General features: G+C 33.5%; 1 protein-coding gene across 5 annotated transcripts in view; it reads right to left on the bottom strand.

Moving 5' to 3' along the window:
- Positions 1-2776: 2776 nt before the first annotated feature.
- The window catches only part of LOC149797562 (uncharacterized), a 44737-nt gene continuing 21273 nt past the window's right edge, over positions 2777-26240 (bottom strand). For 3 of the 5 annotated variants that reach the window (XM_089962436.1, XM_089962437.1, XM_089962439.1), the window contains 8 exons: positions 22162-22356; positions 21542-21688; positions 11053-11283; positions 9786-9884; positions 9018-9222; positions 8108-8206; positions 7591-7689; positions 2778-4989 (listed from right to left, as the gene is read on the bottom strand). In XM_089962436.1, the coding sequence (XP_089818562.1) occupies positions 4711-4989; positions 7591-7689; positions 8108-8206; positions 9018-9222; positions 9786-9884; positions 11053-11283; positions 21542-21688; positions 22162-22356 (1354 nt within the window). In that variant the 3' untranslated portion in view covers positions 2778-4710. Of the gene's footprint in view, positions 4990-7590; positions 7690-8107; positions 8207-9017; positions 9223-9785; positions 9885-11052; positions 11284-21541; positions 21689-22161; positions 22357-26240 lie in introns of all 5 variants that reach the window. The other 2 variants (XM_089962438.1, XM_089962440.1) reach the window with 1 other exon arrangement.

Here is a 26240-nt window from a genome sequence, read left to right as displayed (position 1 = left end):
GACGTGTCAACAGTTCTTTGTTTAACCACATATAATAACATTCCGGTGTTTGAATTCCGAAATTTGTTTTCAATAAATGTCTTTGTCCTAGAATTCTGTATGAACACTTAAATATTCTTAGGGGAAAAAATTAATAATTCCATAAAATAAAATTTCAACTCAAACTTGTCACAACAAAATAACTTTCAGTGTCAAAAGTAGAAAGCCCAACTGGCTGATTCATTTCAAGAAAGCGATTATACAGTCTAAGTAAGACGCAAAATAGATTCCCGTATGAACATCACGTGATCACTTTCTAGAAGCTATTTACATGTCTAAGGTCACGTACTCCAGTACAGCCTCGATTTCACTCTATAAAAAAATAAATTTTAACAAAATGTACTCCAACTCTTACTAATTTTGTATCAAGGTCAGGAACTATGTCAGCAATAAGATACAAAGTTCTAATATTAGGTGTTTACGAAAAACAGTCAGGTCAAACTAATTTCTGGAAAATGTCTCATTCCAGAAAACAAAAATTACATAACTATAAAATGAAATGGATTTTAAAAAAATAAAAATAATAAACAAACAATTAAATTAAATCAAATATAAATTAAATCAAATATACATCTTAGTAGGTTGAATACTTTGTGAATAAGCTGTATCGTTTGACCAAACGACCAAATCTCCAAAATAGCTGCAAAAATTCCTATTGAAAATGCACTTAAAGTTTCTTATATTTCCTGAACGAAGTATGATTTGCCCGAGTCTACATTCAACATTTTGTGAACTCCTTTGCAATGTTTTTCACATCATGGCTATTGCTATTACTTGTTCATTCTTTAATCGTTTGACATTTGCTTTTTTACATTTTCAGGTTCAATGCCATAACTAGATTATTTTGCGGTTTGTCATGTTCACATTTCATCTATTTGTCAAGGAAATTGTAAAACTAGAAGATCATAACTCTGAATCTCAGAAAATATTAGTTGTACCACATTTCGTAATCTTACAAGCAGTTAAAACAATTAGAAATCTAACTGGATAAATTAAAGATATGGACTTCAAGGCATGATCTGTGTGTCGAGAAGTTAAAAACAAACTTTACAGAACTGGTGCGCACTGCAAACCGTGCCGAACCAATAAAAGAAACATATAGAAAAGAAAATGTTGCAATCAAACTAGAGATTGTTACAAAGAGTGCACGGGAAATGCACAAGCCAAAGGTGGCACAATAATGAACTCTTCCGACCAATTTGCATTACATGAAGCAGACGTTTACACGTAATGAGGCAAACGTATGTGAGTATTTGTTTCAATCGCATCTCTATTTTAGAACGATATCTGAAATAATTTTCAATGTTTCAATGATTGGACAAACGTCGATGTAAATTCTCTCCTGTTTAAAACTTTGTAGTCTTGTACACCACACTTGCTATTGAAATGTTTGTTTTTAAATGTGATTATAAACAACTTCATGTTTTTCAACCTTGTCTCTTCTCATCTGTCATATGTTATATATTTTATTACACAGCTAAGATGCTGTGAATATTGTTGTGACGTTTTCAGATGTTTATTTATGTTGCTGAAATGCATTGTCTCTGGAAGTATTTTCTTATTTAACACACTTTGTGTCGTCAACACTAAATCGCATCATATAAATGTTTTATCTCCTTGATACTCCAGTATATGATTTGTGCTTCCCACGTTATTTATTGTCAAAGAATAGTGTTTTCAGTTGATTACTAACTCTTAAACTACTTTTACTAAACTCTCCAATTCACAAATACGAAAGTTTTACATTTAATACCTGTCTTTTCAATCTTTTCAAAATCGTATACGCCAGCTTGTTTTTTCGTATAGTCATTACCCTGGCTTGTGACATATTCTTTTTATAACCTCAGTCTTCAGCAGGGTTAGAAAGGTAGACTCTTGTAAAACAATGCTTTTGCATTTTAAAATACATACTCTTTGACATTTTTTGCATTCCAATCAAACGTATTGTCAACTAAATGAATAACAGCTGTAGTTATTTCTATTGTTGTGTGACGACGGTTTTTTTATCCATAAATAGTGTTAATTAAACATTCAACGCATTTTCGAGTTTCATTTTGAATTATTTATGTCCACAGCCTAGTCTTTAGAGTATTTAGAGTAGCGCTAAACATTTCCACTACAGATGCTTTATTGTGTGTAGGTTGAAACATTCGAAATGTTTGCCGTTCCCAATGAATCTTGCATTTTTCTACTCTTTTCTTTCAACAATTTGTGTCTTTACAGTCATGTGCTTTTTGAAGATATCCCTGAAAGCTTCTTTATCGAACTCTTATTCTTAAATTTTACTTTGCAAATTATCAGCGCAAGGATATTTTGAGAAAACTTATTTCACTCATAAGATGCATTTCTATTCACCGATGTATGTTTATGTTTGAATGACAATAATGTTGCTCCTCACTGATCATCCATGTGACCGTTGAATAAAATTATGTTAGATTATCCTGTATAATATATAAGCAGATTTTTGACCGTTGTTTCAAGTCGGCAGAAATTGGTATTTGTACTTTTTTATTTATTTCTCCTGTTCTTTGTAGTGCTCTGCAATGTCTGCGATATTAGTCATTTAAAGCAGAACAGAAACTCCAGAAAAAATTATCTTTATACGTTATCAAAAGCGAAATTAAAGACTCCAAACAGTAATGCAACAAAATTGGTGGAAAAAAGAAACAAATAAATCAAACATTGTGTTCACTGGACATTGGAAATGTATGGTATTATTCAAAAACTGTCAATGTAATTGCAGTATTTATATATTTATGTATCAGTGGTCAAAACCTATTCTTCACAGATGGCTGTCATAAACAATTGAGGAACATAGTTTATTGCAAACGAACAAACGGACAGAGGGTATCGTGGGGACAATAAGCACTCTGTTATGCTTTGCTGATGGCGAAAGGAGTTGTGAGGTGATCGTAATCAGAATAATCAGAGAATGCAAGGACATTAGATCGGTGATATATTGAAGGATAGGAAAATGAAATAATCCGTGTTATAAATAGAGTACGATGAACTAAATAATTCTTTGATCGACTGTTAATTATTGCCTTATACTATTTTTGAATATTATTTTATAACTTTTTGCTTTATTGAGTCTGTAAATACATTTCATCTCCATCTAAGGCAAAATAAAGGTCTGAAACTTATATGTGGCTTAACGTGCAGAACGCCAGAGTCTTGCAGATGACAGTGACAAAAAATGTTGAAGAAACATATGCTCTCCTACTGTAGAGGAAACAGCATACTGCATAATCCGGGACTCAGAGTACTAACAGATTGACATTAAGGCCAACTTGGACTAAGTCTAAGGATCTAATTCTTCGTCAAATCCTACAATTATGATGTGGTTTCATCGTTCTGAAGACGATTGATTATAAACAGACTCAGGAAAACATCGCTATTAGTTAAATATGAATGGAGTGCCAGAGACGTTAGAATGAGATTTTAAAACAGGGGGTGAATCAAGATTTATGCTTTTAAAGCGTCTGAAGAGAAATTACTTAAATAGAATTTGGATCAGAGAAAACCAGCAGAGACCGACAATAGCTTGATAATTTGATTTTATATTCATTTTGTCCATGCAAAAGACAGTGTTGTCAGGTTTATATTCCTTGTTTTGGTGGTAGAAATGGCAATCTTTCTCCCAAGGAAAATGCTTGCTACAAATTTTCAAACTTATCCATCTACTCCAAAATAAAACACAGTCGCATACATACACCGTCTTTACTGACATCCTGAAGGAGCACATAATCGAAACATTTCCACATCCTCATAACGGCCCTGATTTAGCTATAAGTTAGTAAAGGCTTAATCCCGTTACCTAGCGCCATTACCAAAGACTGGCTGAGGGATAAACGGTCTGAACCACCATGCGGTTAGAAAATGTTATGTATAAACATATAAACGAGTGAATACAAAATTGATAAGAGGTGCATGAACATTCTTTGACGAGATTCACATACGCACTGTTCACTAATAAATAATGTTGTTATACAACGCAATAATATTCAGAACATTTTATATACCCCTCGTACATGAATCCAAATCAATATTTTGCAAAGGCACACAACCACAGCCACAAATAAAGGCAAGGCGAAACAGGCAAAGCAATTTAGTCACTGTTTTATTCTGAATATACGAAACAAAATACGGTTATACGACGATGTATTTGATCTACAAATGCTTTGACCATCAGTCAAAAATCTAACATGCAGACTTTGTGTATGAAAAACATTAGAGAGATTTGAGACCAGTACGATCTCCGATAATTCCATTATATAGGTGAGGGAAAAACGGGCTTATTAAAGTATTTCTTTGAAACAAAAACGTTTTCTAAACAATATATATTATCTTAATTTTCATTGTTTTTGTGATAGTTCCAAGAAACTAAAAGTCTAAGAGTGATCTTGCATTGCACTTAAAACGAAAAGCGGAACTCTATGAATTCCAGCACCAAGCAGTACAAGATATATATGTTCATTAAAATATCAAGGTAGTAACGTAGAAAAGAAACGATCCTGGGTCTATTGCAGTGGTAACTCCATATATAAAAGTGATGCAATGAACACATAATACATGCTTAAGCTGACATTCTTTTTAAACAATATTGATACGTATGTTGCATGTTAGGTAGAGCTAGTGCAGAATGCAACGTCTTCCTAACACTTTTTGTCTTTATTTGCCTTGGGCGACTCCTTTTGCAAGCAGAGGACCACCATCAAAAAGACGAAGAGGTGGCCAAACAATAAAATCAATCTTTGTGCCTTTCTTTGTGTACTCCAAGAATTTATTCTTGTCAAACTGGTCACCAGGTTTAAATGATAAGTCGATACAGACTGGAGGGGTCTGAACTTGCATTAGCCAACACATTTGTACGCATTTTTGAGCATAGAGGGCATCCTTGTCATTGTCTTTTCGGAGCATCTTTTTCGTCTCTTTTCTCTCCATGAACACCTTTGTCAATAAACGTATGTAACAATGAAAATGATTTGAGATTTTGAAAATCCTTTATTGAGTATTTAATTCATTGTTTGTTATGAGTTTCCTACTTAGATTTGCTTCATACCCTTAAGTAACGAGAGCTCTGGAGACTTGTATAAGTATATGGCAAAGCCAAGAGCAACTCATATGGTGCAAAATACCAATTCCTTATTCTTTCACTTGAAAATAGTTTGTTCATATTAATCATCCATTTGACATACAAAGTAGGTTGATTTTGAACATTCACTATTTTAATATCAGATCACGCTATGAGTGTCGATCATAGCCACTAGAAGATATCACAAAATCTGACAAAACACAATAATTCTTATTCATCTTGGCTGCAAATGAAATTTATGTAATATCATTGACGCATATATAATTTTGATTTATTATTTTATTGGTGCGGGTTGGCTTCACCGGGATTTGTTAATCTTACAACGTTTTAAAATAACCTTTCTATAAACGATGTGTACAGTTATTATATTCAGGCAAATCAATCAGCCTGTATATTGAAAACAACGATGCCACATGTGACGTCAGTTTCTAAAGCAATCTATTGTTTTCATGTCGGTTTCAAATTATCTAGGGTAACACATGCTTATCTTGCTTATTACATTCAAAGCAGAATATAAGCATACCATTTGTTATCAAGTGTTAAAAGCACTTATATGAAACAATATCCTTACAAAATTACTTTACGTTGACACGTCTCTACTGAATGAAGAGTTCAACAAACAATTAGATTAACATATATTTGACATAATCATAACTTCTAAAATGGTGAAAACATCACCTTTTTCTGTGTCTAAGACTAAATGCATATTCATTAAGGTCCGTAAAATCAAATTACTTCAAATCTTATGAATTAAGATAAAAAAGCAATCTCTCCAGGAAAAACATAATGTTGCCTGGTAGTGATACTCTAAACAAATAATTATAAGACAGAAAACAGCCCGAAGCAGGAAATGGCAGCATGGACGGTGTTAAGTATGTATCTCATTTATGTTCTACAGTTAATGGTATACAGATAGTAATACGGTTTGAACTGTATTTGCAACGTACCTGAAAATTACAAACTATGCTTAAAAAAACTCATGACATCGAATTTTCAAAGGGTTTTTAAATATAAAAATAATAGCTTGCGTCCAATATCAATGAGTAATGTTGGTGAATGCACTCAACCTGCTCTGCTGTCAAATATTTGAGAACAAAACTTGATTTCAGTGAATCAAATACATGACTGGCTTTTGAAATAGGCAAAGAAAGACACAAAGAATGTTAGTCTGGACGACATGATACAACAAAACGTAACCTATCATAGTTTTGCACTGAGATCAAATCTGATCATTACGATTTTACATTAAAACTATTTTAAACAAAAACTTACTTTAAACGAAAATGAAAAACTCGAGGGAAATGTGAATATTAAAAACAACCAACATACCTCCTTATGTGCGGACTTAATTAGTTATGGGCAAGAGCAACATTAAAACACAGTCACAAAAAAAACACAATAAATACCTGAAAAATATACATTTTCCTTTTTACTGGTGTTCATTGTTTTCCGACAGATACGAGACAATTCAACACGTGTTAAGTATGACCGGGGTGTATTTGCAGATATTAGAAACCAGTTACAAAATCGTTTTTATAAGATGAGCAATAATGCCGGTGAAAATGCACTTATGTGTTTGTGTACGTGAGCGTGAACGCAGTTCGTGATACGAAGATTTAAATTGTCTTTCAGTAAGTACCTTCTAGACTTTGTTTATACGAAGAACAAGTGAAATGATAGTACAAGATTTGCTATTTCTAGTCTTATGTATATTTTTTAACTAAATACGACGAAATTCATTCAGGATTCATAAAGTGATACTTCGAGCAAAACATAACCGTTCCGATACTTGATACACCCTTGAAATAATTACCCTGTCTCTGATATTTCTATAATTCTGCCTTGATATTTGACACTGTCTACCTCTTATCTCTACCAGTGAAACACTTATGCAATGATCACTAGTTTTGAATATTTTCCAATAAAATCCAATATCAAGCCCTTAGACTATATAATATGACAATGCTCAAGGCCACCAATCCCAAGGGAAAGTAGACTAATATAGCGCTTACCTATGGTCAAACGTACCACTCATATATTCCTTCTAAATAAAGATGAAGAACGTAACAATTGAGCGAAAGTAGATGTCACTGATATGTATGCACGGTGCATCAACATGCATCTAGTTTACTTATCTGTAATTGTGATTACGGTTCAGACTAGATGGTGATTATAATAGTGACAATGTAGGAAATATATCTGAATATGAATATTAGTGCAAACGTTGACTAATATTAGAATGTATTCAGTCCTATCCACTTGTTAGATTGTCAGATTAATGGTTTCTCAATGTTTATTGTCCATTCCATGCCGCTTTTCCCTCTGTAAAAAAGAACCCATTCAGATGTCTGATAATACATGGCAGGACGGATATTAGCTATTATAATGTAACAAAATCGAAGGTTTCATTTTCTAAAGAATTTTGTAGAATACAACATTAATTTCCAAAATATTACCTTTGCAATATGTTTTCCTGTCATTTCACCACATAGCTTAACCGCATCAGTTAAGTGTCTTGCAAATACTTCGTTCATTGTGTCGCTTTCCGCCTCTACCTAGACGTATCAAAACATTCTACTAATACCATTATTATCTCAAAAAAATTTAGACTCTCTTTAAAATATGTGCATACTTGTTGTATCTATGCTAGCTAAATCAGTAACATGTTTGCGCATCTTAAATTGGCGATATACAAAGCATGCTACCGGTACTGACTTCGGAAGGTACAACTTCATTTAACTTCATTTTAGCAGGAAACGTTGCACCACACTTACATTTAGCCACAATACCTGCTTGCGAAATAAGACTAGAAATTGAACTTAAATAACATGCTCTCCATCACATACGATTTTTAGGAATTTGTTTACATTTAAATCTACTGTCATGCAAGCGAAATGTAAAATAAGAAAATTAGGTAGTGCATGTATATTTCTTTATGCATACTTAGACATTTGTTTAGAATGAGATATTTACCTGGAATTGTGCCTCTTTATCTCTCGCGGGAAAGAAAAGTATTTCGCGAAGACCCTCATGTTGGATATCCTTGATACTTTTGCAGTATTTGAATCCTTCCTGAAAAATGTGAAAATGACAATACGGATGCTTACATTCAAACAAAATGGGAAATTAAAGGTGTGATGTCAATTTTCATAATTTGTACTTCTAATAGGATAACATTCTGCGACAGATATTTGCATATGTGCCTAAGTGTCCAAATACAACGGAACCAACGTTGTCCATAACAAAATTATAGTTCATATTGGTAATGAAAACATAAATCAAAAGAATCTTGAAAAAGCCTATTTGTTTGCAATATTCGAGATTTCCTTCTCAGAACTAATTTGAAACATCCTCGAGGTTGAAATTATCTTCCAAAATTCGAAAATATTTTAAGAGTAACTGTTAAAACAAAAACTACAGCTACTTCATGCCTAATGTGACCAAAGCTAAGCATATAAGTAATAGTATTTATTTCAGTGTGTATGTAACATAACTTTATAAGTTTACATCTTTTCTTGTTGCATACAAAACAAAGTAGTAACGTTTCGCCCTTGTAAGCTAAAGAAACATGTCAGATATTCAAGATTTCTTGTCTTCCGAACATATGACTACCGCATTATATCACTCCGACATTCATAAAATAGTCATCATGAGCGAACACTAAAGAATGACACTTTCTGTCTGAGGAATAGATAAGATTAATAAATACGTGTTAAGAATGTTCTATAAGTTCCATGAAACATCCAAATATACTTATATTTGTATCATTACTGACGTGCAATGGAAGAGTGACATGTACATTCTCATGATAGCTTGACGATATTACTACAGAAATATTACACTTAAAATGGTGACCAAAACATAGAACTAAATATCTACTTACAAGTAGGATATCCAGCAAATATTTGATAACCTTTTCTTCAGAAAATGTGGATTTACTTTCAGACCGTTGCTGAAAAATATCTGTCCACTCGTTGCTATACAGCTCGGAGTACTGTTCTGCCAGTTTCGTTGGGCGGTTTGGGTCACTGAGATCAGTGACGTCTGGATTAGCTATGGAGAATTTTGCTCCTGCCAGCTCACTCAATCTAAATACGATATTTACTTCAGAATCCATGGCATCAATTGATCAGGCACTTGTATTCTTGATGTATTATAATTATAATTGTATTTATGTGCTTCAGTTCTGATAATTAATGAAAACAAACAACTCTAAACTGAGGCACAAATTTTACGTCTTTAAATCAAACTTTACCTTTATCTATTTTGGTCCTAAAAGTATATTTTCAAGAATGGCACTAGATGCAATTAATATAATATAGAAATTATTACTTCGTCCGATCTATTTAATCATGTGAGTCGATTTCAACTTAAACTGTATAAAACATGGCAAACATATTTGTACCATGCAGTATTATGTTATCATTCGTATGCGTTCTGAAAAATATTTGTGAAAAGAAAATTTAAATAAAAGCTTCGGAATAGCCTCTAGAATTAAAATGGAAGCAAATGTAAGAGTCATTCAAACACGAACACAACATATTCTAACAGCAAAATTGTAACGTTTAAATTACGAAAAGTGAATTTCCAATCAATTTAATCATTATTTACATATCCATCAAAGAAGGTCACAAATATTAAAAGGAATGACCTCGTCAGAAGAGACTTCACTTCTTCCTCCAGCTTCGTTCTTTCTGCGAACTGAGATTGTCGTGACTTTTCCTCCGCTTCTTTCAAATCGGATTTCAACCTTTAGAAAACAGATATACAATTGACGTACATATTATTTCGGAATCACGTTTTGTCACCCTTAGATCCTCATTTTAATGTAATAGTGCATTTAATGGAGATTCAAATAATAATTCCGCCCGTTTAACATACGAACATACAATATCGTCTTTATTTAGGCCCAGCTCCTCTTGTACATGCCATTAAAAAAATCTATGTTTTGTCCTATCGATAGAAATGATACTGTTTGAAAAGAAAGTTTTTCTAGAAGAAATTGATAATGAATAACCATTATTCGTAATGTTTTACTGCCTATGAATTTAAATGTTAAAGTTCCTAACCACGAAATGTAGACACATTTACATTTAAGATTATGCTACTTATAGGCTTTCGGGCCATTCTAGGAACATATTAAGTTCCTCTGCCATGAACATTTATAATGATGAAACGTTAGGACACATGTCAATCGAACGAGAATTAATAAGGAAATATAAACAGAAAACATTGATGAACAAGCAGGACAATAGTACGTCCTTATAACTAACGATTTTAGTGCTTGCTTTTAATCAGAACATCAAGGATCTAACAGCATAAATGTAAATGTATTTGAAGTTACCATCGTTACAATACTAATCATCATCATCATCATCATACTCGTGAGGTTTAAAAGAATTTAATGTATATGTGTGTACGATGTGTACTCCTGTAATAATTCTCTTGAATCTTAAAACAGTTTCCTCTTTTCTGAGGGGAACACTATTAAGCAAAGTAGAAGGGTTCGTCAATGGAAAACGTATAACATTACTCGATCTACACTATGACTGCAAATTGCTAGGGGCAAAATTTATTACATGATGATTATTCTTTTGAGTTTAAATTAAGTAACTTAGTCGCATAAAATATGTCACCATGCCTTCGACTATTCCCCTACGGTTAAATCCTTTTAAACTCAATTGTAATAATGACTATTAATAAATTTTATCATCTACAAAAATGTAAAATAGTATTGTCATCCTTTATTCCTCTTTTGTTGTTGTGTACTTGATAATATATATCAAGCAATTGTATCAGAATGGTTGTGAGTTTGAGTTCAATAGACTCCAATTAACTATATATCCAGGTTATCCCCTTCACTTTATGTTTTAAAAAAATAAAAAGGAAGGCATTCGTGTTTAATTTGAAATAATTACTTCTCAATCTCTTCCTCTTGTCTTCTGATCATTTTTTGAACTTCGTTTACACTTTGACCAGCATCGAATTTCTTCTCACTTGGATGGGTCTTACTCTCCCTCACGCCTTTTCTAGCAGAAGTTTTGTCTGAGGAGTCTGAAAACTTGTGATCGGAATTTTCATCCAATCCTTCCATATGTTGTGGCAAAGGACTCCGTTCCTCCAAATGGTAGGATAAATCTTCCCTATTGCTGCAAGTATGAATTACTCTTCTTCATTATGTCTTGATGTAAGCGGCAACAACACCATCTAAGTGAAACCAGAACTGTTACTCTTATGACAATGTTATACTTTAGTTAGCGGTAAACTTCGACCAGGGTGAGAAAACAAATCTTCATTTAACCATGGAAAATCGACTGGTGAAAATTAAAATGTTAATATTTCATAGACAAAGTTACAGCGGATTGATTACTGGACTTTTGTCACTGTGATTTCAATCACGACTGTCACTGAATGTCAACGCGTTATCTCCATATCAAGAAATCATATAAGACGCGTGGTATTATATATGCTATGATACCCATACAATTTACATACAGATTTTAAAACTCAAATTAATATTAGCATAATGATTGCATTTACTTACTGTATGCCTATTACACGTGGATGAATCTTATTTCTAATTCTTATTGACAAAGGGGAACGCGTATCCAGTACATTTCACGAATCTGACCAGACAATATAAACAATGTGGCATGACGAGAATGAAATCAATGCAACAGATAAAATGACTCATTCAGACAGAAACATAATCATTGGCAGAATTATGAAATGAAAGCTAAACTGTGGGTTTATTTTCATAGTATTTAAAGGAGATAACAAAGTAAATAAATGAGCATCGTCATTCAACTTAAATTCTTTTGCATATATATATATATATATATATATATATATATATATATATATATATATATATATATATATATATATATAAACGGAGAGGTCAGATTAGATGGGATGATTTGTGCAGGATATTTTTTAGGTATATATAGCATATGCGAGGATAACATGTTTGAAAATAGTCTGAACTATTTCATTTGCGTGAACTATGGTTATGGGAACCTACGGTATGTATGTGTATTAAAATTGTTCCCCGATATCTTTACACTACAGAACGGTATGCGCATCCAGGGAGCTAACAAGCTCTGGAGAAATAATATTGTCATAAATCTTATTACGTACATTTTACAGTTGCTAATGCAGTAGTTGGTACATGGTGATTCGAAAAATTAGTGCGTTAATCTCTATGAACGTACACAATTTTTCAGTCTAACACCGACACTTTTACAGTATTCATTGGAAAGTTGTAGCGGCAGTAGAGCGAAAATGGCAACTCAGCGTCATTAATTACACTTTTAAGCATCAACGCACATCATTGTTGTCTGCAATCCTTAGCCAAAATGTTTAAAGTAATTTCGAAATATGCATCACGTTTTTCCGTTTTCTGGTTTATAGTTACAACTAAATTTGAAGCAGAGCTTTAATATCGGTGTGTTACTCTTAACCTTTGGACTGATACTGGAAGTCCTTTGAGCATTAATCTACTCTGATGTGTGGCTGAGCTTAATTTACACAAACTTAAAGCCTATTTTGAGGCAAAGCTATTTATCGTCATATTTGGTCAGAGCGGTCTAACAGAATCAGAAGGTACTTGGAGAAAAATTTTCTTAATCCTTACACGTTTCCAAATCACTTTTATCTCGTAAACCACGTTATCTACACAATGAATATCAACCACTTAGATCATAAAGTAAAATGCGATTCAAGATATGTGACCCAACGTTTACAGTATGTACAACGTAACATACATTAATATATAAACAATATACAAACGTTCAAGCTGTGAAAGTCAGACAGACATAAACACTCATATACACACAAATGTGAGGAGATAAAGTGATAGATATTGTGCATAACACAAAATATGAAACACTGCGCTTCTGTTTATTTTGTTTCATGTCTTTGTTTCTCAAAAGCATGAATAAAGAGATAGAGTCATCCAATAGGTTTTTATATAGTGTCACGATATGTATGTTTTAGAAACAAAGTTAAGCAATTGTAGCCTGATATACTTAAATTTCTTAACTTTATTCGTGACAATAAATGTATAGCTTCAAGTCGGTGAACAAATGACTCTACTAAATAAGACCTTAAATCCTCCTTATTCGTTACCACATTCATTTTTATCTGCTAACCTATAATAAATAAATTGTCAGGTAACATAATTATGATAATTTTTATCTATGAAATGCATAATATTGAGTCTCTTTTGTTTTTAATTACTTATTTTCAAAGTTACTGTACAAATCAACTAATGATCAATTTGACCGTCTCCGCCAATGGCAAGATAATATGTTCGGCCTTAACCATATTCATTTGTTTGCCCCGCTTAAAACAAAGCAATAATATTTCAAGAACAAACGCTAATCAGCTCTCAATGCAGCAAGTGATCAATATTGTTCTCGGACGCATCCATGATCTATCACTTCATACGCGGTCAAACTATCAGTTTGCCTGTCATTGTATATGCTTCTTATTCATCATCAAACTAAATTAGTATACGAATAAATATCGGAGCTACATATCTGAGAACCGAAATGCATTAATAACCAACGGTCTATTCAGCTACATAGTTTTGGTTTTCTCTAACATTTACCTGAGGAATTGATTAAATCTATTGCCCTGCAGTTATAACATAAAAAAACATTTACCTGAGTAAACTAAATTGGGGGCAGTTTTAGCGCTATTGGGGACAATACGAACGTTTCGTAAGTGTTATGTATATTTAATTTAATTGTTTGTCTGTTAGTTTTAATTGTTTATTCCATTACATGCTATTGTAGTGTAACATTGTTGACTGGATTTGACATTGTCCAGAATTGCTTTTTTTTAATTTCATTGATGTAAACAGCTAATAAATGAAGCATGTTTTATGCTGTGTTCACTCTGTGACTGAATTTTATTTTCTTCAAATTATTTAATTTCAAGTCATTGTTTTCCCATACAAAAGTGCTCTGATAATTCTTGTACAAAGATATTTACTGGTCTTTTTACATAATTCAAAACCCGGAATATTATTTTCTGTGATTCAACAAGAGATTGTTGACACATCTGCACTTCGTAGGTTATTGCAGACGTCATTGCCTTCCATCTTGAAATTTCAGTGGGTTTGAACAGTGATTCACTTAGAACTTTTTATTGATAGGACTTGTATTTTACTTCTTGCATCGCAATTTGGATTTAATTCTCAACACCGTATGTTCTTGTCTCTTTTTTTTGTAGTCTAGGGATATAAATGTTTTGTTACATTTTTACAAAGCTTGTTGTCTTCTCTGTTTCATGTTAGTTATTTCAAGAGCATAGACTCGTAACATAAGGATACAGCTTTTATCGACACAAAACATTTGCTTAAGGGCCGACCGTTCATTTGTATATCTTCAGTGAAGAAAACCCTGTTAGAACTGTATAGTCTTTGAAGTTTCCACAGCTTTCTTTCTTTCGTTTTTGTTTGTGTCTTTTGTTTCTTGGGGGAGATGATTAACAGCTGTTCATGCTTAGTTTACTTAAATAAACTCTCCTCTTGCACAATTAAATTGTAGATATTCAATCGTCTGAATAAATTAACATCTGTCAAAACATGCATTATAAAATACAGACAAACATTATATTTTTGTCTACCGTATTCTATTCTTCACCGCGCAAATACATACATTCATCAATACAGTTAAAATAATTAATATCTGCTTTCGAACCTACGTGTATTTCATGAAAATAATTGATATAATTCTAGTGCACTAATGCCAACACTGATACATGTGCTTAAACACATGTTATACATGTAATGGAGTCAGTAAAATTGATATGATTGTTTCTCGTTTAATTTCAGTTGCAACAAAAGTTGACTTTAACCTCAATAATTCAACCAACAACAATTTCACAGGATCTGGATTTGTTGCCTCTATCCTTTTTGGTTGCATGTGTACCTAACTTTTTTGTCATAGTAATGTGCACTGTTCCTGTGTTGTTATATTTCCGTTATTTTCGTGCGAATCTGTGTGCTATGTATTGACATAAAGATTATCATAAACACCTGGTCAAAGTTATATAGAACCACTTATTAGCGGACAATCTAAAGGCACACGTTACGATACTGTAAACATAGATCAAGGCAATTATATAATATGTTGCAAATTCCACCACGTCATGTGAGATGACACATGAATGACAACAGAAATGCGTAAGTGATTAAGGACCTAACGAACATAAAAAGGATCATCTTGGTTTGAAAGAGTTTGCATGTGCTGATGTTTAAACAAAAGGATTACGACACAGAAGAATATTAGTGCAAATTATCGGCTAATGCAGTTATTTCAGTGTTATAAAGCTATGAAAAATACAACTGACATATTTCATTTAAAATATAGCACTGATCTATCAAACGAAAGAAATTCGAGATTAAATCAAACCATCAGCAGTTATGTAATATGTAGTATGGGTTCACATGTTGAAAACAGAATTTCTGTTAAAAAGTACAAAACTTCAAGACACCAGAAACGTTGTTTTAATTATGATATGGCACTGAATCAGGTACTCTTGTGCGACATAATGACCACTATAAAACATCGTCAGTTATCTTTAAATTTGCCATGAGCACTGCCATAAGCATGAACACGGTAAAGAATATAATTTCAGCAGCTAATATGTACTCTACAGCAATTCGTCAATAGAAAAATAAAACGAATAGAAGAAAAATGTGTGAATGTAGAAGAAAGAAAAAACTGGTGACATTATTATAGCCGCACCTGCACGTGAGTTAAAAGACAACGGTCGTGAAATAAACAATAATTCATAATCAATATAATGGCAACAAGAGCTGGTGTAATGTATAGTTTTAAACGTGTTATCATCTTTATATTTTCCTCTATGCACGTCTAATACATTTGCGAGAGGTTTCCATATTATTGCTGCATTTACATCTTTTATCAAAACAGACATAATCAGCTTAAAAAGAAATTATTTGTACAACTAATTCAAAACGCCTGCTTAGCAAAGTGCCAGTGATGCCAGAAAATGATTTTGCTACGTTTGTAAGTTGTCAGCAATATTGTTATACCTCTTTCCACATTTGTAGATGATTGTCTTTATCACCTTTATCACTACCACTAGTTCCTCCAACACTTGTATATCCTCGTGCAAACGTTTTGCAACATCTACCAGCGACAGTATAAGAGATCACACTATCATACAAACCATAGCGCATCAACTGTAACAACTATTTATTTCAAAGGCTGCTTTACTATTTCACCTAATGAAAATATTTGAATCTTCGCGTTTGTTCCTAGAGATTTTAAGTGAACCTAATAAATGTTCAAATATATTTTCTAGTCTACTTAAAGTATTTACCAATCGTTCTCTCGTCACCTTTGTAACTGACTCTGTCCTTTACTGATGTTTGTTTGTATTTTCTTTATTATTTCATCATATGTTAGAACGTCTGACTTGATATGTTCCTTTCATTATTTAACAAGTTCCACACTTGCATAATTCCTTTAATCTTGCTGAGAAAATATTAAATGATTACTGGGTTTTCATTCGGCGTTTTAGTATTTCAGTGTCTCTGCTTCTCTTACTAAGTATACAAAATAATTAAATTGTGTCGAATGTTTACATCTATTTGATATGGAAGTCGCTATTTTTGTTGCAAAGAGGATTAAAGACTGAAACGGAATGTCAGTAGGTTCAAGAATGATTTTTATCCATTAATGTTCTTCTCACAAACCTAAAGGTTCGAAAGGTGCAATTATGTATTTTGGCGCTATCAATGTATGGCTAACATTATTTGTATACTACCCTTTTAAGAAACGTGAATTGGTTATTTGCCTACATCTACATAATACAATATGTATTCATACTGTGTTTCATCTATGTTAAAATGCAGGATGTCCAGTTACTGAATCTAATTTGTTCCGCCTAATCAACTACATGGTAAACAGTACTTTATGATTAAATTCATGAGCAAATTCTTCTTCTGCCAATTTTATTCAATTGAACTGGATTAAAAATAACCTAGTCAAGAACTGGGTTTCACAGATGATAAATTAGCACTAGCTTTATTTCCCCTGATCTTGAGCGAACAAGACATAACTGGTATACCTTTAGCTAAAAATAAAGTGATGAAAGTGGACAACAACAAAAGAAACACATATTGATCTCTGAACTCGACTAGCATATTAAAGTCAAATACCATCATATAAAATTATGTCATGTCCTGTACTGGATTGTTATAATTTTAGTTGGAATTTTTTTATCGCCACTGAGTGCCAGTATGACCCCATTTAAACATATTCACAATTTAAATTGTCACAACCGGAAAAGCAGGACAATAGCAATAGCAACAAAACATGTACTCTGCATAATATTAATGTGTTTTGCATTCACGCACAGCTGCAACAATTGTTGCAGTGTTAGGGGTGTATGAATAGATTAGACTAAAGGGTCCAGATCTTACCATCTCCGCCCATCCCAGGCATACTAGACGCTGATTTGACACTGTATTCGCTTTAATGGATTGTCACCGGCTGATAACATTTTATGCCACCGAAATCAGCCAACACCACAAAACTATGTTTGCAATGACTATCGCAATTTGGCAGGAATGATTGTTGATAATATCCCAATTCCAAGCCCACCAGTGCCCAGAGATATTGCCGACAGCGTAGTATCAACACATCCACCGCGTTTACTGCGATATTATACTGTTTCTACAGGGTGATCTGTTAAGGCTTGCAGATCTTTTTCAAGACAATAACTTGCGTGTCTTTCATTCTTGACTATTTCAATTCTTCTGTAAGCGGTGTTTCGTCAAGGCATCATTGTCCTGGATGGGTGGAAGGTTAACTATCCAGTGGTCAAGCACATATGTATTGTCGTTGTGATTTACTGACAGTTTGCCTGATATAACTGGAAATAACTCGGACATCATCAACCCACCAATACACTCACCAAGAGTTTCAAATACCAAGCCCTCTGTTCGCACATTTACCGACTCTTTGGGGTTTTTTTCTGGCTGATGAGTGTGATGCCACAGAGTATGTCTTTTTATTATATAGCTTTCTTGTATCTATCAGTGAGATGCGTGATAAATAGTTTTACATATTGCGAAGGAAAGTTGCCACCAGTAGTGATCGTGATACTGACCGCCAGTGTTCATAAATTTAACTCTTTGTCAAACACACAAATCAGAATAAACCCAAGTTTCTGAGGAGTCGGACTATGATACTCTCAAGTAAGCCCCGTACTCGCTGTCTACTTGCTTTGATCTTCATTCCAACCGTATATGAATTGAATATGAATCAATGCCTAGGAGGAAGAGATACCATAGCAAGAAATACAAGTCACTGCATGATTCTAGAGCCTGAAACAAAGGCCCTTGTTAATTATGTCTTTATGCACCATCATTGCTGCGCAGCGCAGCATTAAAGATGACCAATTCGAACACGTCATCTGCTAGCCTTCGTTCCAGTAAAGATTTTGACAACTTACAGTCACACTGCACAATATCGTCGGTTCCTGAAGCTACAGCGTGATCGTGTATGCCTTCAAACTGTTCTAATCGACATTTCAGGGACAAATTTGTGTATCCTCATTATCTGCTCAACTATAAGCATGAACAAGATATACAATATATCGCAGATCAACGACGAAATAACATCTGTATATCTGGTCAACCTTGAGGTCTGATCTGGATAGTCTGTTTGTACACTCGCTAAGATATTTGTTTGTTCCATAAAGGCATACAAAATAATGCGAATGAAAGTATGATCAGGACTATGATAATGACGTATAATTTGCTTGTCGTAGACTTCAGTTATACAAACAAAATGATAAATTATCACTCTTAACGGACTCCCAAAATGACTTTACTGCTGGAATGAAAAAACGGGTACCAAACCATATCTTTACCGAGATTAAGCGAACAATATCGATATGGAATAATGTCGTGCCTGTAAGTGCCTGTAAGTTAAACGAAAGTATAAAACAAATCAGAAAAGAATCTATTTGGTTTAAGACAAACGTTTAGAGCAGCTGAAGAAGATCGAACGACTGTAAGAAGGCTTCACACTTCTTTAGCTGGTAATACGAATGTCCAAACATATACTTAGAGTTTTAAATCCTGAATTTTCTCAAAATGTAAATTCTTAGTTCTGCAGTTCCAAATTACATGAGCCATTTCATGAGTAATCAAGCTTCATTAAACATTTCGAAATTGTACTGTAATTTCGACTATACTTCAATTGCAATTACATCCTCCCTCCTTACCGCACTCAAATTGAAATAAATATTAAATTCAGTAGCGTCTTTTTGATAATTGCAATAGAAAGACTCATATTTTTCACACATTATGAGTTCAAATAGCCAATAAGAGAACAAACACACTTGCAGAGGTCGACACGCTTCTCATTCGCTACTTCAATCCGATGTATTTCACGTACAATTTGCAAAGATGAATCCAGTCCATAATCATTAGATTTTGTAGAATCGGCAAAAATACCAAGTTCTATTCATTCAAGATCAAATGGAAGACTTGCTGCAATGCACATTCATTCACAATATGACTCCAAAATTCAATTTTCAGTAGACCAAAACGACATTTTCATTCGTAACGTATGTCTAGCGCGCGACAAGTTCAAATTTATCTGGGCGGAGTTATGAGCGCATTAATAATGTTGTTGTTGTGTAATGATTAAACTGTGCTTGTGTATTTAGTTTGGAATACGGCATATATTCATTTACTATGTTTCTTTTTGTGTATTATGTTTATATAATTAAGCCTTAAGTAGAATAAGAAAATGAGCATATAATAAAATGATTACTGCATTTGTATGGGAAAATATGAGCTCGTTTTGTCCAATATTTCATACGAAAAACTCGTTTATATTTTCCCATGAACAAGCAGTAACTTATAAATAGTCAAACAACGGTTCAAGTTATTAGATCGTAATGACGCTGATGATGAGTAAATCGGCACTAAAGTGCAAAAGTGCATAAGATAACTTCAGTGCAGAACGCGGATAAAGCAAAGACACACTGATATCTGAATTAACTATTAAGACAACGATATATGGTTAATCAGATATTGAATCGTTTGGATAATGAACTATGACTTAATTCTAACACTGCAAGTCCACTAGAAATGGGTTTATAAATGGTTATATCCTTGTTCTTTAACCTCACTAATGCCCAATCTTTATCTATTATATTTCTCTTTGCAACTGATGAGGCATTCCGATCTCTGAAATATTTATTTTCATTAGTATATATTTATCCATTCATTTCCATTGTAGATTTTCGATTCGTTAGCAAAACAGAGAATTATTCATCACCTTGAATAAAACGTCTTTAAGGTCGTAGCTTTGTTTCGGAATTTTTCGCTTGAATGATAGATTTCTTGTTTTGTAATATTCGCATTTACTCCGTTTTTTTTTTTTTCTTTTTTTTCAATTTTATTTTTACTTTGTTTTGTTTCATACATTTGTTTTACTTATTTCTTAGAAAATTATTTAATTTAATATTTGGTTTGAACCATTCTTCTTGATCGAATAATACGAGTCTAGGAATGTTTGTTAGCGTTAAACATGAGTGTAGACATTGAGATTGTGATTGTATTTCTCCTTATTCTTCAATGTGTTCAACAATTTATGTAATACAAAGTTACTAAAGCCTGTTTATATTCTACCACTTTCTTACGCAGGGATTATAAAAGCATGTTGGTGGAACTAGATTTTAGGTGATAATGGGTAATCTTCAAAGTAGATTTATTTCTGCTTCTCGATTAGCTTCAAAATTACCACCAATACTGTCCTCACCTTTCAAAGACTTTCGATAGTCTTTGATTATTATGAACAGATGTTTGATTATTTATTTATAATGTATGACAAGGATTGCTTGGCAACGACCATGTCTTGAAGAAGAGGCACAAAACTATAATATGCAATCTAGAATTCTTAGTGCATCCGGAAACGTTATAATATTGCCATTGGTTTATGCAGGCGACAAAGAATTGTTCAATGATTTTGTGATGCTCTTTAAAATATTTCTCAATTACATCCATTTCTTGCCTGTTTCTGAAACTATCCCATGTCGACGTTTGCATCAAGCTTCAAGAATCATATAAACAAAGGTCCTTAAAGAAATGCATTTTACTGGACGCAATTCAAGTAACTTTGTTGGGAAAACATATACTTGTCATCTACATATGACTATTTTCTTTCATGCTTGTCGACTATCTTTGCGCAATTATTAAAACGAATTCGTTAAATATGCATATGTGGATGCACTGATATATGTCTTGCAATAGAGCAATGTGGCTATATTCATATCGCACTAGGATGTGGTGAAGGGCCTAGAGATATAAAACAAACGGAGACAATTCATAAAAATTAATTATACCTTTCTTTTTCATTCCGTTCCTTCGGCGCTAGTGAGACAGAATTTAACTTGTGTTTGGATGGCACCGGTGTTGAGGCAGGACCTTTTTCCGGGCTACCTTCACCATCATCACCCCGAGCAATCGTAACCGAAGACTGCGACATACGTCTATATAAAAAATCCATTCCCCTTAAACATTTAAACTATCGTTTGTTAAAGTTGATTTATTTTCCACCGTTAGTAAGATTTCTAAGTAAACTAGGATTAGTATTTTAATCAACGCATACGAATTAAGATACTGTAGTACATACTACGTAGGTATTGGCTATTGATAAATGAAATTCCTGTTATAATACTGATGTCAGTGAGTAAAACACGATTCAAGATAACAGAAAGTGACAAATTGTATTAAGATATTGGATAAAGAATATTGTGATTGTGCAGTGTCTATTTTAAAATGTCATTGCAGATAAATAATATTTTATATTCATTTATCGTATAAATGGATACAATCAATTTTTAATTCAATTTCAGAACTCTGGGTTAATATTAAAAGTTTGAATACTATGATCAAGCTGTCTTCAACCGATCTGCTAATCTGTTTTAGAAAATAATTGATTAATTTGAACCTCCAAACATACCTTTCTAAATCGTGGAATCTTTGGGCAAGTTTCTGGGCATTAATATACAATTCTAATATTGACCGGTTATCCTGTACGTCTTCGGGTGGTTTTAATTCTTGTTCCGGTGTTGTTTCTCCAAGAAATAGATTTCTGTGTAAGTGATCCAGAATCGATTTCAAGCACCGGTTCTCATTCTTTAATCGTTTTACTTCCCTATAAAAAACAACGTATTACAGTTAAAATAGATTTCAAAACTGTGGTGCTTTTTGTTATGAAAATATGTACTCTATATTTTCAAATACGCGCAGCTGAGCATATTAGTTAGAGTTCAGCTAGTACATGATTAGCTATCTGAAATTAAAGTTCAAGGTAATGCAAATGGCTTTTCCATCATGCAAAAATCATTAACGCTTGTTTTGTCTCTATGGATGTATATTTTATTTACAGCCTTGTTGTAGGTAACAAAATCCTTTTAAAATCGTTCTATGAAGATTGAAAAATTGATGTATGTGCATTAAACTCAAAAATGAATTTACTGTATTACACCTTGTAGATAGAGATCATTGTTGGAATTTGTTTATTCATTTCCTTCCTTGGCGATTGGTATGACATAAATATAGGTATTGCTCCAAAATAGCATTATTCTGTAACACAGTCTTTTTTAAATGCACAAATATAACTGTGCGGTTGTAAGCCTCTTATTATTAACACAATTTAACAGACGGTGTGTATTATTCTAAATAGTTTCTCTATCTATCTATCTATCCATCTATCTCTCTCTCTCTCTATCTATTTATCTATCTATCTATCTATCTTTCTATCTATCTAACTATCTATCTATCTCTTCTTAATCTTTAATACTGACTCTTTTTCTAAGATGTATGTCTATTGATACGTGTAATGATAATGATTCTAAATAGGTAAACACCATGAATGAAACACAGTCCTAAAACCTTTATGTTTTGCAGTTGGAACCAGGCAAGACCGCTAAGGTGAGGGCTGCTTATCGATAATTGTGTATTAACAAATCGATGACGACAACACTTACTTTTTCGATATATATTCTTCATGGATAATTGCATTGTCATACATAAATCATTACTACCGACAACTGATGATGTTATTTAATTGATGCCTTCTAAAGGTTTTGGTGTCGTTTTGGAAAACTTCTGTCCATTTGTAAGGCAAATATTGTTCACATTACTCTTTCTCTCTCTCATCTACTGTCATCTACTTGAGTAGATGAAATAATAGGTGTAAAATTAATCGTTTAACGCTAGTTCCCTTTCCCCTCACATACATACATGCACAAACACAATCTTCATAACTCTTAGGAGGTATTAAAAATAATTATTTTAGGACTATTCCCACCCTATAGGCTGATCCCAAACGAAATTTGGCCAGCCAACCAATTTATCCATTGCCGGGCTTAAACTGGGCGTTTATATTGAATTTTGGCCACTCAACCACTTAGAAATTTTCTATTTCGTAGTATTTAGCCCTTCAAAACATTTTATACAGTAAGCGTAACATTACAACAAAATATATAATTCATGGTATAATGTAAAATGATTATATCACCTGGACATTTATTCACTTAGATATTATTAGAATTTTATAACACTGTGAACACAATATACTAATGCTTGTCAATTAGACGGAAGTTTAGTTACATAGAATTTGGTGTGATTAACTTACCTTTAAATGTATTCTCTTACTGAATATTCAGTCAATTGGCTGCAACATTCAAGGTCAATGCTATCTTTTTGGGGTCTAATTTAAATTGTAAACCTTCGTATTGTAGGCAAGATAAGACTGTTGAGCTTTATTTTTTTTATCTTTTATTAGAGATAATAATATCTAGTTTTAAAAAATTTAATGTATGTTAAGTGCACTTATTAATTACAGCGAAATATATTTACGGTAACTAATATAAAATATTAAAGAACAATAATAAATTCTAGAGTTTCTGGATAATTAGTTTGTACGCAATTGCAATTTAGAGTTACTGTAGTATTCCCATGAGCTAAAATATTCATCCGCTGTTTTCTTCCTGATTTCACTGCGTGTTTGGCAACTCTGGTTGTGGCTGAGTTGCATTTGTGTACAATAAAGCTGGTCTGTCCGATACAAATGCTAATAGTAGTACTGGCAGTTGAAGACATTCTACTAAATTCATGCATGCGATATGGAATAGTGGCAATAGCGCCTGGTCCAGCTACAGTTCTTTTGAAAAGTGCTGATAAAGCAAGCAAAAGCACAGAAATAGTCCACTTTATAACAGCAGTTGTGTCGTTCTCCCCTTATTAAGAAACAACGTTGTATGGTGGAAGCTTGATGAGGGTTCAAAAGGATATAATTCTAATATATTTTTTTTCTTTCGTCATTCCCTTTGCTTTGACGGTCAAACTACAACTTATCATAAATTTCCAAAGAGATCTTTAATTGTCTGGCGAGTTTCTGATCTTCCGTGGTTAATTAATTTGTGTCTTGCCTCTTCCGCATTTAATACTGATGTGTATGGCTTGAGCGCATTAGACCATATTTTGTTCTTCGTGGTCATATATTGTTCAGCTTCATCGAGGATAACCTTCAACATTTCTCACATAGCACCATAGATATATAGTCACAGATTGTACTCATTTTTTACATCGCCCAATACTTGTTTTTATGTGTATGTTTGCTTTTCAAGGAGAGTCGTCTTTGTTGTTTGAACTTTTTCTTTTTATCTTTGTGAAAGTTTGTTCTACTTTTACCGAAGGAGAAAATAGTGATAAACGATCCTGTATGCCCTGACGAAAATGTCATCTACAAGAATTCTGTTTTGTTCAGTAAATGTTATTATTGTAACAGCAGTCTCGCCGGAGAAGCTCAGTGGAGGTACTTTGTGCTATTGATTATGTTGCATCGAAAGGTTATTTACACCTAGCTGACTATCGATTGGCTTAGGATGTCAGTCCCATTATTCATGTCTATCTGCGTTGTCTTTTCATTCCATCGTAACGTGAACCTGTGCATGTCACCCCAACCTGGTACAGATATTCTTTCACTAGTGGTTTGTATTCTTTATCGATGTCAATTCCATTTGCAAGCTTCGCCAAAACTCCGTCGATCTCAGGCTTGGCATGCGATATCAGTGATTCGTGTTCCTTGCCTATGTCACTTTGCCCATTTATAGCATTTGCTTTAAGATACGTGAAAGTGAAATAACAAAGACAAAGAAGATTGGAGTGGTTGAGAATCTTCACCATAAGGCAAACAATTGCGCAAAGTTAATTATCATGCATTAGTATGAGGGGTTAGCATGAATTGCATTACTGTCATTGTGTGTAATTAAGAGTCAATGTATATGGATTGAAAGCGATGCCAACGTTAAGAGTCACATGGAGGTAACTAAAGTGAAAGCTGAATTGTGTTAGTGTCATTGTCGCTGATTGGTGTAAAACGGTCACTTCTTTAAAAAGCTTGCAAAGAATCTCAGCAATATAAGTCAGACTCATTTATTACTATAACCCCACCAACTGACCTAATTCGGTCGTATGTCATGTGCACGACCTATACGTCAGCACTGGTCTTCGCTGACTGTTCTAACAACGACAATCTCGCGGCAAAGGATTCCAGCCTTTCACACAATTTATAAAATGCGATCTCATTCTGGACACTAAAAAGGCTAGACCAAGTAGATTTGTAAGCAGTCAAGCGAACACTAACTCCCATGGCAAGTGTGATATTGCACTACAGTATTTTAAATAGTGTTTGTTATTCATCTAAAATACAGCTCGAAAGCTCTTGGATGCAGCCCTCTCGTGGTCTGTAACAATGTGGCTTTTCACAGGAGAAAGAATGCGTTTCCTCATCGGACTCACCACCACAAGAATAATTTGTAGCATTGTGCTCTTTTTCCATTTAAGAATAGTCACATTTGTATTTATCTGATTGATATGGACATAAAGCAGCGTGACGTTGATACACGCTAAGGACTGGGTTCACGTGGTGCGTATCGACGTTGAATATCATATCTGGAGAATACCTAAGTATGGGGGAGAGCTGCCCTTCGAGATATATCGCATTGTCTGAGTCAGTGAGTGCGATACTGA

This window comes from Sinohyriopsis cumingii, chromosome 6 (genome assembly GCF_028554795.1).
Source record: "Sinohyriopsis cumingii isolate HCF-2022 chromosome 6, ASM2855479v2, whole genome shotgun sequence".
Classification (NCBI taxonomy): Eukaryota; Metazoa; Mollusca; class Bivalvia; order Unionida; family Unionidae; genus Sinohyriopsis; species Sinohyriopsis cumingii.
Note: the sequence above shows the minus strand (reverse complement) of the source record. Positions and strands in the feature narration are given on the sequence as shown.